This window comes from Benincasa hispida, chromosome 6, assembly GCF_009727055.1.
Source record: "Benincasa hispida cultivar B227 chromosome 6, ASM972705v1, whole genome shotgun sequence".
In the NCBI taxonomy this organism is placed as follows: Eukaryota; Viridiplantae; Streptophyta; class Magnoliopsida; order Cucurbitales; family Cucurbitaceae; genus Benincasa; species Benincasa hispida.
In genome coordinates this window covers 23,060,216-23,072,253 of record NC_052354.1, presented here as the reverse complement: position 1 = coordinate 23,072,253, position 12,038 = coordinate 23,060,216, and the positions used below count along the sequence as shown (strand labels likewise).

General features: G+C 35.7%; 1 protein-coding gene across 2 annotated transcripts; it reads right to left on the bottom strand.

Moving 5' to 3' along the window:
* Positions 1-3,975: 3,975 nt before the first annotated feature.
* On the bottom strand, positions 3,976-8,556 carry LOC120080164. 2 transcript variants are annotated; one of them, XM_039034736.1, is made up of 9 exons: positions 8,397-8,556; positions 7,983-8,293; positions 7,120-7,191; positions 5,609-5,667; positions 5,309-5,465; positions 5,099-5,179; positions 4,930-5,019; positions 4,381-4,533; positions 3,976-4,258 (listed from the first exon to the last, which is right to left on the bottom strand). In XM_039034736.1, exons 2-8 carry the CDS (start codon positions 8,277-8,279, stop codon positions 4,396-4,398), a joined length of 894 nt encoding a protein of 297 aa, XP_038890664.1. In that variant the 5' UTR covers positions 8,280-8,293; positions 8,397-8,556; the 3' UTR covers positions 3,976-4,258; positions 4,381-4,395. The 2 variants fall into 2 exon arrangements, with proteins under 2 accessions (XP_038890664.1, XP_038890663.1); XM_039034735.1 differs by having other exon boundaries at positions 3,976-4,533.
* Between the last annotated feature and the right edge of the window lie 3,482 nt (positions 8,557-12,038).

Genomic DNA, 12,038 nt, shown 5'->3' with positions numbered 1-12,038 from the left:
TAAGAATAGCAACTCTTGCAAAAATCTACTAAATTTAGGAAAACTTTTTTCCTTTTATCTCATGGTTACCATGAAACCATCAATAACCTCCCACTCAATTGGTTATTAGAGAAAAAGAGATAATTATCTAATAATTAATATTATTATAAATAAATATAATAAAAAACTTACCACATTATATTTATAAGTTTTAATATTTCATCTCATAAAACATATAAACTATAGTTTTTTTTCTATTTCATGGTACTTAATGTAAATCTCATTTACATTAATCCTCTATTTGATGTATGTCATACATCACACCAATTATATCATATATAATCGAATTTCCTCTTGTCAATTTGTACATTTCAAATTAACACCAAGAACTGATTCTCAACTTGAATCCATTAAGCTACCAAGGGGATCGTATGGACTTGTAGCTTGAAGCTCCAACGGTACGTGAATAACTAACTAAACTTTTTAGTCATGGGATCTACAATCCGTTAACTGTCAGGCACTCCACTAAAGATCGACAGTTGCATTCTCCTTACTACAAATATATTTTGTGTCCATATCAACCAATCAACAGTGCTATAACGCTTCACAGATCGCTCGTAAGTACAACTGGGTCAATAAACGTGATGCCTCTGTAGTTACATCCAACTCCTTAAGTACCACTGATCCCTCTAATGAACATAAGCCACTATGTTCAAGACCTGAAATCAGCCCTTAAGGGAGCAATCTATCTACTTACCCCTGCTTCGGGGAAGGAATGAATTCTATCTTGTGTAACTGAGTTCCCACCTCCCAAATCAGACAAATCCCCAAAAAGATAGGCATGTTGAGTTGGCAATCTGGCCACTCTCACCCATACTAATCAAAGGACCGCCCTCAAAGGCAGGAGTTCCTAAAATACTCAGGATTAAGGTCCTGTCACCTATGGTCGTTTAGGTGATATGTAAGTCTCATGTATCAATGGCGTTATATAAAGAGACGAATCATCTCGTGGTCCGCTCATATACAAACTCTTTGTATAGGACACCCTCACCTGCATGTCTCCACATGAATCATGAATAGTTAGGATCTACTATCTGTAGTAGTTCACAACACTTGTAAACCCCTACAAAGCGGGTTGTACCCATAGTGTCACCAGGATCAGGTATCACTCCTTAATCCTTATACTACATACCTTTTTAAGTTATCACTTAAGGCATGATTCACTTGTATATCTCATATATATGCTTAAGTTTACATACAATAACCATGAAGCTTTGTTTATTGGATATGAGTAAATGCCAAATAAAATAACTCTTATTTTATTCATAACAATGTGTATAGTTTACAAACTATGAGACTCTGGAAGAATTAGAACACAATCCTAACAGAACGATAACTGCGTATTGTCTGATTCACAACTTAATCACAAGGGAGATGGGGATCGATGATTCACTTGATGATTTATTGTACGAGAATCATACGTCTGTTGTTACGGAGGGAGAGAATATTGAATTTATTGAGACCTTAGACGAATGGACCAAATTTAGAGATGATTGTATATCGAAATGTTTTCTCAATGGCAAAGATCATGTTTTTTTTTTTTTTTGAAGAAAGACATATTATCTATCTGTTGAACAATATTCCTATGCTTCATTTATTTCATGAACATTTTCAATTCGATTATTTCAATCCATGGTTTTAGTTTTTTTATTTTAAAACATGTCGCATGAAGCTGTTTAATTTTCAGTAATGTCTTTGCGATGTATGCATGGATGAATTAGAATGGCAGACAATGGAAAATGATCGAAATATACGTGAACAAAAGCCGAGGACACTGGGTTGGTCAATGCCCTAACCTCTTTGGTGGAGTCCGGTTGGAAGTCTGACAATGGGACCTTCCGACTGAGATATCTACAACACTTGGAACGCATAATGGAGGAGAAGTTTTCGGAATGTGGCCTAAACCAGAACACTATCGAATGTAAAATTAGAAGTCTGAAGAAACAATATTCGGTGGTAACAGGGATGTTAAATCAACAGGGTTCGGATAGAACGAGGAGTTTAAGTGCGTTCAGGTGGAAAGAGAAATCTTCGACGTCTGGGTTCGAATAAGTTTTTTAAAATATTAAACAATGTACACCGAACCTATTTTTGTATAATTTCTAATATTGCTCCCATATATGAATGTAGAGTCATCCTAACGCGAAGGGTTTGTGGAACAAGTCATTCCCCCATTATGATGAACTATCAAGTGTGTTTGGGAAGGATAGGGCAACCAAACACTATTGCGAGCCACCAGTGGTGATGGCATCAAATTTGTTCCAAGAAATGGAAGACGAGATTCGGCTAGAATCACAAGAATAACCTACCCCTGATAATGAACAAACCCAACTGCCTAAGGATGCAATGGAAGAAGACCAAGGAGATATGTCCACAAGGAAAGCAACTATACCAGATATTTCCACTAGCAGAGCGAGCGTATCAGCGGAGACATCTAGAGCCAGAATGAAATGATCGAGATCATGCGATCAACCGCTGATATGCAGTCAGCGCATATGGGCAGACTTGTTGCATGGCAAGCCGAGAAATATGAGATGGAATTTGGCCATCGGAAGGAGGTAGTTCAGGCCATATTTGGTATTGAAGGGTCCACTGAGGATGATAGATGTGACTTGATTGATATCATTGGCACGGACATACAAAAAACAAACCTCTTCCTAGTTGTACCAGAAGACAAACGACTACGGTACTGTACACACCTACTTGTTCGGAACCACTAGATTGACCACTTAATATTTCAACCCCAAAAAATATATCTTTTGTGATTTTTTTGTGAATTTTTTTAGAAATGACCACATGTTTGGTTGGTTCATATTATTTTGTGATCTTCTGAAAAATGTTACTATACATCATATTCTCACCATCATAATTAAATGAAAGATAATTATCCTATGTACAATTTCAATTCCAGATACACTATCCATATTATATAAAAATAAAATGTAAGATATGTAAAATAATAATATTAAGTTAGCAAGATTCAATATATATACATACAATATATCAATTTATTAGTAATTGAGATAATTACCTTCAATATATATACATACATTCAATATATACATAAAAATACAATATACCAATTAATTGAGCAGAAATATGAAATGTATTTTGTTGGTATATTTTACAGATTGAAGAGAATTATAATTATTACAATTTTTTAAAAGAATATATGAAAATTAATCTATTATACTCTATAAATTGAGAAAAATTTGAGATTATCCAATTTATGTCATAAATGATTTGAGAAAATACATATATTTGAAAATCAATCAACAATAGCAAACCATAAAATTAAAAAAAATGAAATAATGAAATAAAAAAAAAAACATTAAAAAAATAAAACTAATCTCATACACAAAAAACTGCATCAGATCTCTCAACTCAACTCAATTTTGCACTCAAACACAGGCTTTCAAACTCAACTCAACTCCAACAAATAAACACAGACAATTTAACTTTACCAACTCAACTCTCTGCTTTTATCGCACACCAAACGCTCCCTAAGAATCAAAAGTGTAATTTTATCTAAATTTTACATATGAGATTACATTTAATTGTTGATTGTTCAATTTTTTATCTAAGTTATTAGTACTTGTTAAGGATACAGAATCGAAACTTTAAAAGTATTTTAGGCACAATATCAATAAGACCTATATACCAATAAATATAGAAGTTTAGAGTTAAACTTCTAACCTTATATGAATTTATGCCACAACAAGCATTCATTTGACAAGCAGTTCGAGCACAATATCGGTTTAAAATTCATTTCAAATTAAATATCATATCGTATATCAACCTTTATTGACCATTTTATCAATACACAATTAACATGCATACATGCATTTCAATTATAATATTGATATATCAACATCTCTTCAACATGCACTTCAATAATTTTACAAGCAATATGTTATGAACTCTAGAAAGAATAAGTTGAAAAAGAAAACCCTAAAACTACTTTGATTTAAAATTTATATACCACCGTCTTGATCGCCAACAAATTGCACAAGAAACAGGAAATTCTTTGAAGGAAAGATAGTACATGAGGAAATCCCCTACTTTTCCTTCTAACTATCTTCTTGTTTACCATATTAATACAAAATGTACATAATACACGGTTTACAAGAGGTTCTCTGCTTAGCTCCCTAGAATATGAACACATAATAGGTTGGCCGCAAAATAGATGAAAATGATAGAAGTTCGTTAATGAGGGTACCTGATTTTTGAAAACCCAAAATAATCCAGAGATTAGAGACGCGAAAATTTGGGTCGGGAGCAAAGAATGATGAGAGCAAGTAGAAAAAAGGTTTTCCATGTATGAAATTATTGTATTATTACACGATTGATTGAGGTTCAAACGGCAGTGTGAGGGTGAGGATGAGGGTGAGGGGTGAGGGGCGGTCCTGCTGATGCAATTGCAAATTGTAAACCTCTATGCTGTCCATGTTGTAATACAAAGGCCACCTGTGTTGCAGCCAGTGCTGCAGCCTCCTGTTGGTGCACAACCACACAATTCAATTCAAATGTCTTTACTTAACAAACATTCTATAAGAGTTCATTGTCTAACTCTCTCTTATTGTGTTTCAGGCTTTCATATAGCTAGTCAACCTACATATAGATCCTTGCTTTCTACAATATACGCCAAAATTATACTTGAGAATACAGAATTTCAACAGATTATATTTGCTTTGACATAATTTCAACATAAACCTATAGGTCTGTTATAAACTTTTTCTATAAGAGTTGACTTCAGAAACAGTTCTGTTTTTAAAAGTTGAAAGAACACTCTTGGGAAAAACAGATTCCAGATTCCAAACCATACATAACTTTTAAAACAGTTATTAAGAGCAAAATTTCAAAAATACATGCAAAGTACTTAATACCAACCTGTCTTTGTCTTCGACGTTGCAAGATACTAATGGCCCAAGCCATGATGTAGCAGGGTAAAAGAAAACCAGCAGCACGAAGCAAGAAAATCTGTCCAAGGCACATCCAGATTATAAACCCATCCTATTATGCATACTATTTTAAGAAAACAAATTGCCATCCTGCTTACAGAGAAAAAGGCAGATGCATCATCATCGCCATCAGGATCTGTTATGGTCAATGCATGCCGTAGAAGGAGAAGGGCTAGTAGCTGGCCATGTAAAATCAAACAATTCACCAATCATACAGTTTCATCAAAAATACAAGAGTGAAGAGTGTGATATCATTCCATCTTGTAGGAGGAAAAAAGTGTTCTACGAACTAAATTTAGGAAACCTACAATAAGAGCAGCGGATCGACAAAATGCAGCTCCACTGTCATTTGAAGCAGCATAATCATCATACTCAGCTTCCAAGAAATGTCGTTCCGCCTCTGCAATGGCCAATAGCCGAGTATCTCTCAGGTCTATTGGGTTACCAGCAATAGTCCATCTTCCCCTGTGCGTATCCACATCCAGATCAATATTTCAAATGCAGAGTGCAGAAATTACATGAAAATAAAATGCTTCAGTGTTCAAAAACGTGAATATTGATAAAACCATCCGCATGCAAATTGCAAATAACAAAAGGGTTAAACTTACTCAATATCAATAGCAGTTTCTTCAGAACGAGGTGGTGCAGTATATCCAGGTTGATAAGACTGGCAATTGAGTAAAATATACCAGCATCAAAAACAAGAAAAATATCATTAGAAAAAAGAAGCTGCAAATGAAAATCACATGATACCATTCAACATGGCATGAAACACGTCCAGACAACGAGAGGATGGCATTTTATTCAGAAAAAAGAAAATACACCGTGAACACAGCAGATAAATTGTCATTTGTATTTCGTTGGCAAAAGAAGGCATTACAATCATAATGAATGCATGTGTGAAATAAAGAAGGCATCCAACCTACTATGGAGGCAGGAAGCTTAAAAAACATCCCACTCCCGAAAAGGTCCAGACTTCGAAGACTACAGGATCAAGGTTACAATAACAAGGATAAATGAGAAAGAATTATAAGCGGGGGAGAGGAGGAGCCCAACATCCTGAATCAAAAGCCCCAAGCTAAAATATAGGTAAGACTAATTCATTGTAACAACAAAGTTTCAGTAGCAAGCTATATGTCATAAGACCGAAATCTGAGCAAACACCAATGCCTCTCTAGCCACTAATCCCTCATCCACCATCACACTCTACATTAAAGAGCCTGCATCTTCGTGGCAACCCCTTACCTCCACCAACTCTAACAAAGATCCCCAACAAGCTTTCTCCATACATAGCACATCTAAAGCAGTATCCCACATTACTTTTGGTTGAGCATGAAGGAAGGAGGAACCCACCTATTGACATGCTGGGCATCTTTTTCTCCTCCCAGAGTTGGAACAATCTTCTATGATGTTAGATCCAAACTATCCAAAAAAGAATCCAGCCCATTGCAAAAAACCCAAATCATTGTGTGAGCTATAATAGTGAACCACCATTATGGTTTTCTCAGAGATGGACGTACCAAAGGAAAAGACGGAAAAAAGGTAGAGCTTGGAGAGCATAGACAAAACAGATTGGTTGAGAGTATAGACAAATATGCAGAAAAGAAAAACAGCAAAAGTCTCTTCATCCATGGGGTTTCTAGAGTAGCAAATTCTCTTTCTCGACTTTTATAGTTTCCCCCTACAAAAGCAAGTCAGCAACCCAAACAAACTCTGAACCATATGGTTTTCTCCCTTTCATTCGCAACTCCTCGACATGATACATTTTCAGCATATAAAAACAAAGAAATTGAGAGGCATATGCTAACTCATTTAAAATTAAAAATGAAACCATCAGATGCATGCCTTATAGAGGTAGGAGAGATGCCCCTCTTGAGCGTGCACTTTTATGCATGTTTTAAACCACTAATAATGAAATTTTGAACTCCCAATGTAAAACATACAATTTTCCAAAATCCAAAGAGTTATGAGTTCAGAAAAAAGATACTACGAGGACAACTTGCACGCAAGCTAAAGTATAAAGATAATAGTAGCAATTTATTTGAAATTCTAAAACTGCAAAAACTCTAAAAATAATAATATAATAGTCGACATATCACATCAAAAGCATCATGCATACCTGATGACATATCTCACAAGTTATGTCCCCTTTCTCATTGCACCAATGTTGAACGCACTTTCTATGAGCATACTGAACACAAACCATTTACCAGATCAGACGCGTACAAAAGATTAATAAACAAAAAAACCCATTAAATTTCACCATATGGGTTCATATTGTGACATACAAAGGGCGTAACCTAATTTGGTTGCACTCTGGTGAGAAAAAAACAAAGCTCCCAGATCTCTATAATTCTACCATGACAGCATGAATAATGGTCATACTTCTAGTCAAGTTTTATCAAGCCAGTTCATAACTCAGATACACCAGACATAGAAATCGATATTTTATCACTAAACCATTAGACGGGAGATGACATTAAAAGGTCACAAACAAATCATTGGGGAAAAATTTATAAAGATCAGCAACCAAACTATGAATAGAACTACACCACCAATCAACCAAGTTATTTCGTGCACGTCATCCCAGTCATCGCCACATTAATGATATAAATCCTATCAAAATCTTAGCACGTCTTTTTTCAACAAGACTATAAAAATCAGACGGAACTCTCATCCATCACAGTTTTGGAAAATACTAGTTAAACTCATGATTCTATGTCCTTTCCCAGCTTGCTTCCAGGAATACTAAACCACATTGGAAGTAACAAAAGAATTTAAAAGAAAACAAAAAAGTTCAAAGCAACAAATATAGTCTTAAAACACATCCCCAATACAGAAAGTTAGTAAACCCCATTGAACTAGATCCAAAGTTTCCAAATCACCAGCAACACCATCCATAAATCCAACGCAGAGAACAGGGTAGCCTGCTTATTCACATTCAAGAATAAGAAACATTAGAAAGGGGTGAGGCGCCAATACCTTAAGACTACCACTACATGCACAAGGAGTTTCTAAATTATTGAGACTGTCTTCTTCCTGACAAATGCGGCACTCAGCCGCCTGAATCAAAGGCTCCTCCTCATTGGGTGCATCCTGTTCCACCGTCCGATCATCGGCAGTTGCAGTAGAACACGAAGGACCAGCCGCAGCCGCAGGGGAGTTCGCGACAGCCTCACGAGGTGCAGAAGGGAGAGGATCAACCGGGTCGGACACAGGTTGAACAGGAGCAACAGGTCGAATCAAATGGTCAACATACAGGACGAGATGATCGCTCATTGTCCTCAAAACCCCTATTATATCAAAGAAAACGAAAAACCCAACACGGGCGGTCAAATCAAGAAAAGAAAGAAACCCCAGAAAGAGAAATCAATGAATTAGAGGATGATAACAAACCTGGAAGAAGATAATCAATGAAAGCGCGTTAGGCGCAGAATGAGGAAGAAGATAATGAAAATGGAGGAGATGGGTCGTGGGGGGCCGCGTTGTTGTACAAGATTCCGCAAAAAGACTAAAATAAGAAGGAATTTGGAGAACAGTGGACGGCTCCATATATATAGCCGGAGTTTTCTTCGTTTGAAACTTCCATGTCTTTGCGTCCAATCCAACCCAACCCAACGAACTCAAAGGGTATTTTCGTAAATGAACGTGCTTTTCCGCGTCAAGTCAATATCTATCTACGCACTGTCATGTGGCAGCCTGAACTTACCAATTTTGACATTCTCACAAATTTTATCCCTTTTACACTTTTAATTCAACTCCAAATATTTTCCATCAAACAAAACCCACCATATTCTCTCCTAATATCGCCCGGTTTTGTTCTAATAATCATATTAATATAAATGCAAGTATTAAGTAAAAACAAATAATAATAATAATACAAAAAATAAGTGTGTTTTACAATTTTATAACGATTTACTCCCGTCGTAAAAAATATTAGTATATTTCTTATACGTTTAAATTTATAAATCATCAAAAATTAAGTTTATCTATAAACTATAAAGACTAAGTCGTTATGTAATAAAAATTGACACTTAATTTTGATTAAAAAAATTCACGGTAAGGACTAAATCACTATAAATTGTAAAGTATGGAACTAAATCGTTATTTATTAAAGTTCAAGAATTAAATTGTTATAAATCTGAAAGCATGGGGACTAAATCGTTATCAACTAAAGTTTACGAACTAAATTGTTACTTTTATGAAAATTTAAGAAAAAATGTGTTTTTTTTTTTTTTACCAAATGACAATTTTGTTTTGTGAAATTTAAATAAGAAAAGATTTAGAGAATCATATTTCACAATCAAGGTTTAAGATATCGATGTTGACAGAAATATCAAAGTCTTAATTTTACAGAAATTTCGATGGAAATATCAAGAAGATGTCAATTTCTATGGGACAATTCTGGAAAATTATAAAAACAAAACATTCAAAAAATAAATTTAAATTAGTAAAAAAATGTTTTATAACTTTAAACAAGTTTGTCTATTATTTATATCATTGAAGGAAATCATACTCGAGATTTCCATGAGTAGCGGAAATAAGATAATTCCAAATCACAATCATGAATGAACATCACATATTACAGTCATCTACAGAAACGTGTGGTTATACAATTAATAGAGAAATTACAGCATGAAAACTCAAATGAACAAAGAGAATACTCTACGAACATTTGAAGATGCGCCTCCACGCTCCTTTGTGCACGACCGCTCGAACAACAGCAACCTCGGACACTCAATCTACATGACCGCAACACAGCACGAACACTTCGCGCTCGTCCTCAACAATCTCCTCATCCACAAACTCCTCAGCTACAGCACGAACGGCCTCCACAGCACCTCGACGGTGTCGAGTTGAGTATGACACCACCAACAAGGCTACTTTGGTATTCTCGGTGTGAGAATCTAGAGGGTCGGCTCTATTCAGACTTGGTATGAGGCAGACGAAGGAGGAAACATCGATCGTGTACACAACTGGGCAAGTGGGAGATGACAGAGACCTATCGCATAGGTCGATGCCCAATCGTTCAGATAAAGCTGAGCGATTGTCTAGCAAAAGTATGCAATCGTTTAGCTCATCACTTAACTCAGTCTATCACCTACAAACACTACACGATCGTTTACTTTGGGCAAGCAATCGTTTAGCAAAACTATGCGATCGTTTAGTAAATATTGTACGATCGTTTAGCTCGCCACTGTACGATAGTTTAGCTCGTCCTAACCGTCATTTAGTAAATCTATATTTACTTGACGACTACCATGAGATCCTTTTTGCTGAGAAAGAAATCTCAAAGAACTTTTATGAAAAAAATTTCAACAGTTTGTAAATCTTACTAAATTTAGGAAAACTATTTTTCTTTTATCTCGCGGTTACTATGAAAACAATAACCACCCACTCAATTGGTTATTTAAAGAAAATAATTAATTATCCAATAATTAATATTATTATAAATATAAATGATAACTGATGACTAGAATTTATCTTTATGCACATGGACAATGATGAATATGAATCATACAAGCTCATGTTGCCATAAACTTGTAACGGTAATTTAATGTTTCCATTTTAAGCATGTGCTCAAGGATATACGATAAAGATAATTTATGCGATACTATGTTTTAAGTGTATGCGTTGATAGTGATATGCTCGTAGTATGCGATGAAGTAGTGCGTGTCACAAGTTTCCTTTCACTGAAACCAAGTATAATTCAAACGCAGGTTTCTCAGAATGATCCAAGGTTGAACATGGGGATTGTTGTCGTTAAATGCAATACTTATGTGATACATGCGACCGGTTATAATAATGAATAAAGAATTTTGGTTTGTACATAAATATAAATTGCGCTGAAAGTAAAAATGTGTTGATAAAGTAAATTCCTAAACTATTATGATATACGATACAGGGGTCGAGGACTGGCTGTGAAGTTGTACAAAAGAATCGATGTATGCAATGGCAAGTCTTATGGATGAAGCAGAAAGAGAAAGAGTAAAGAGTAAAAACATCGTAAGTTCGTCAATCGCGTTAAGGACACAACTAAGGTTCCACTTTCCCTTGGCGTACACCTTTCAGTGATCGGTCGCGTTCCCATACGTCGTGAAACAGAGATGAACGTGATGAATGCAAGGTTGTTTCCATCTCTGGAAATACTTATCGCTTTAGTTAACACATTCTTCCAACCTTCTCTCGATAGGCAGAATAACATCTTCATTTCTGCTCTCACAGGTGAAGATACTGTCGAGTATGCTTTAGCTAAACTTAATTGATTCCTTGACACAGATTGACTCACTCGTTTAATTCTCGCTTTTTACCCCGAGGATTAAGAATACATCATGGAGAAAATGGATGATAAATGTATGGAAAGAGGCAGAGAGATGATAATGATGACAATGATAACATTTAATTCTAAAATTAAGCGTTTGATACATGTTTGTGAATGAAGGATTAAAGAAGATGAATTAAAGAATAGAAAAAAATACGGAAAGAGTGTTAACGTCTTGACACAGATCCCGATCGGAGACTTGTGTTTGCCAGTGTATGGATGTGGTGGAGAGGAAAGCTTCCCTCTCAGGCTTGCTTTCTCGGTAGAATTGACCTTTTGCACAGAGCTTCAACTTCGAGAATCAGAAGAATTCCTTGCTCGGAGACTCACTTTTTAGTCTTGTCTCGTAGTTCTCCCGGATTTACTCTGTAAAGTCTCTTCAGACCAGCCTCTCTCTCCCCATATCAGTATGAATTTCAGCGAATTTGAGGAAGCTATTTATGACAAGACCTTGGCTCTTTGAATTTATAGTCCCAACTGTATAATTATGGTAATTCCTGCAATGGTGTAATGGGAAATTCCTTTCTGCTCCACGATCAATCCGTCATAATTGCACAACAAAAAGCTGTACACTTGTTAGAATCATCCGTGAATGCGTTGCTCTTCACATCTTCGATCGATCGTCGCATGCGGTGTTGTTTTTTATTACCACATGCGGTTAAAATGCGCTGGTCGCTAAAGCTCAAGATCGATTGTCGGATGTGCCATCATTGCGT

Excerpts from the sequence above, each read along its gene's own strand:
- LOC120080164 (XM_039034735.1), bottom strand. The coding sequence starts at position 8,279 with ATGAGCGATCATCTCGTCCTGTATGTTGACCATTTGATTCGACCTGTT. Across the intron at positions 5,180-5,308 it reads GTCGATCCGCTGCTCTTATT|CTACTAGCCCTTCTCCTTCT; the intron begins GTAGGTTTCCTA and ends TTACATGGCCAG. Across the intron at positions 4,534-4,929 it reads AACGTCGAAGACAAAGACAG|GAGGCTGCAGCACTGGCTGC; the intron begins GTTGGTATTAAG and ends GTGCACCAACAG.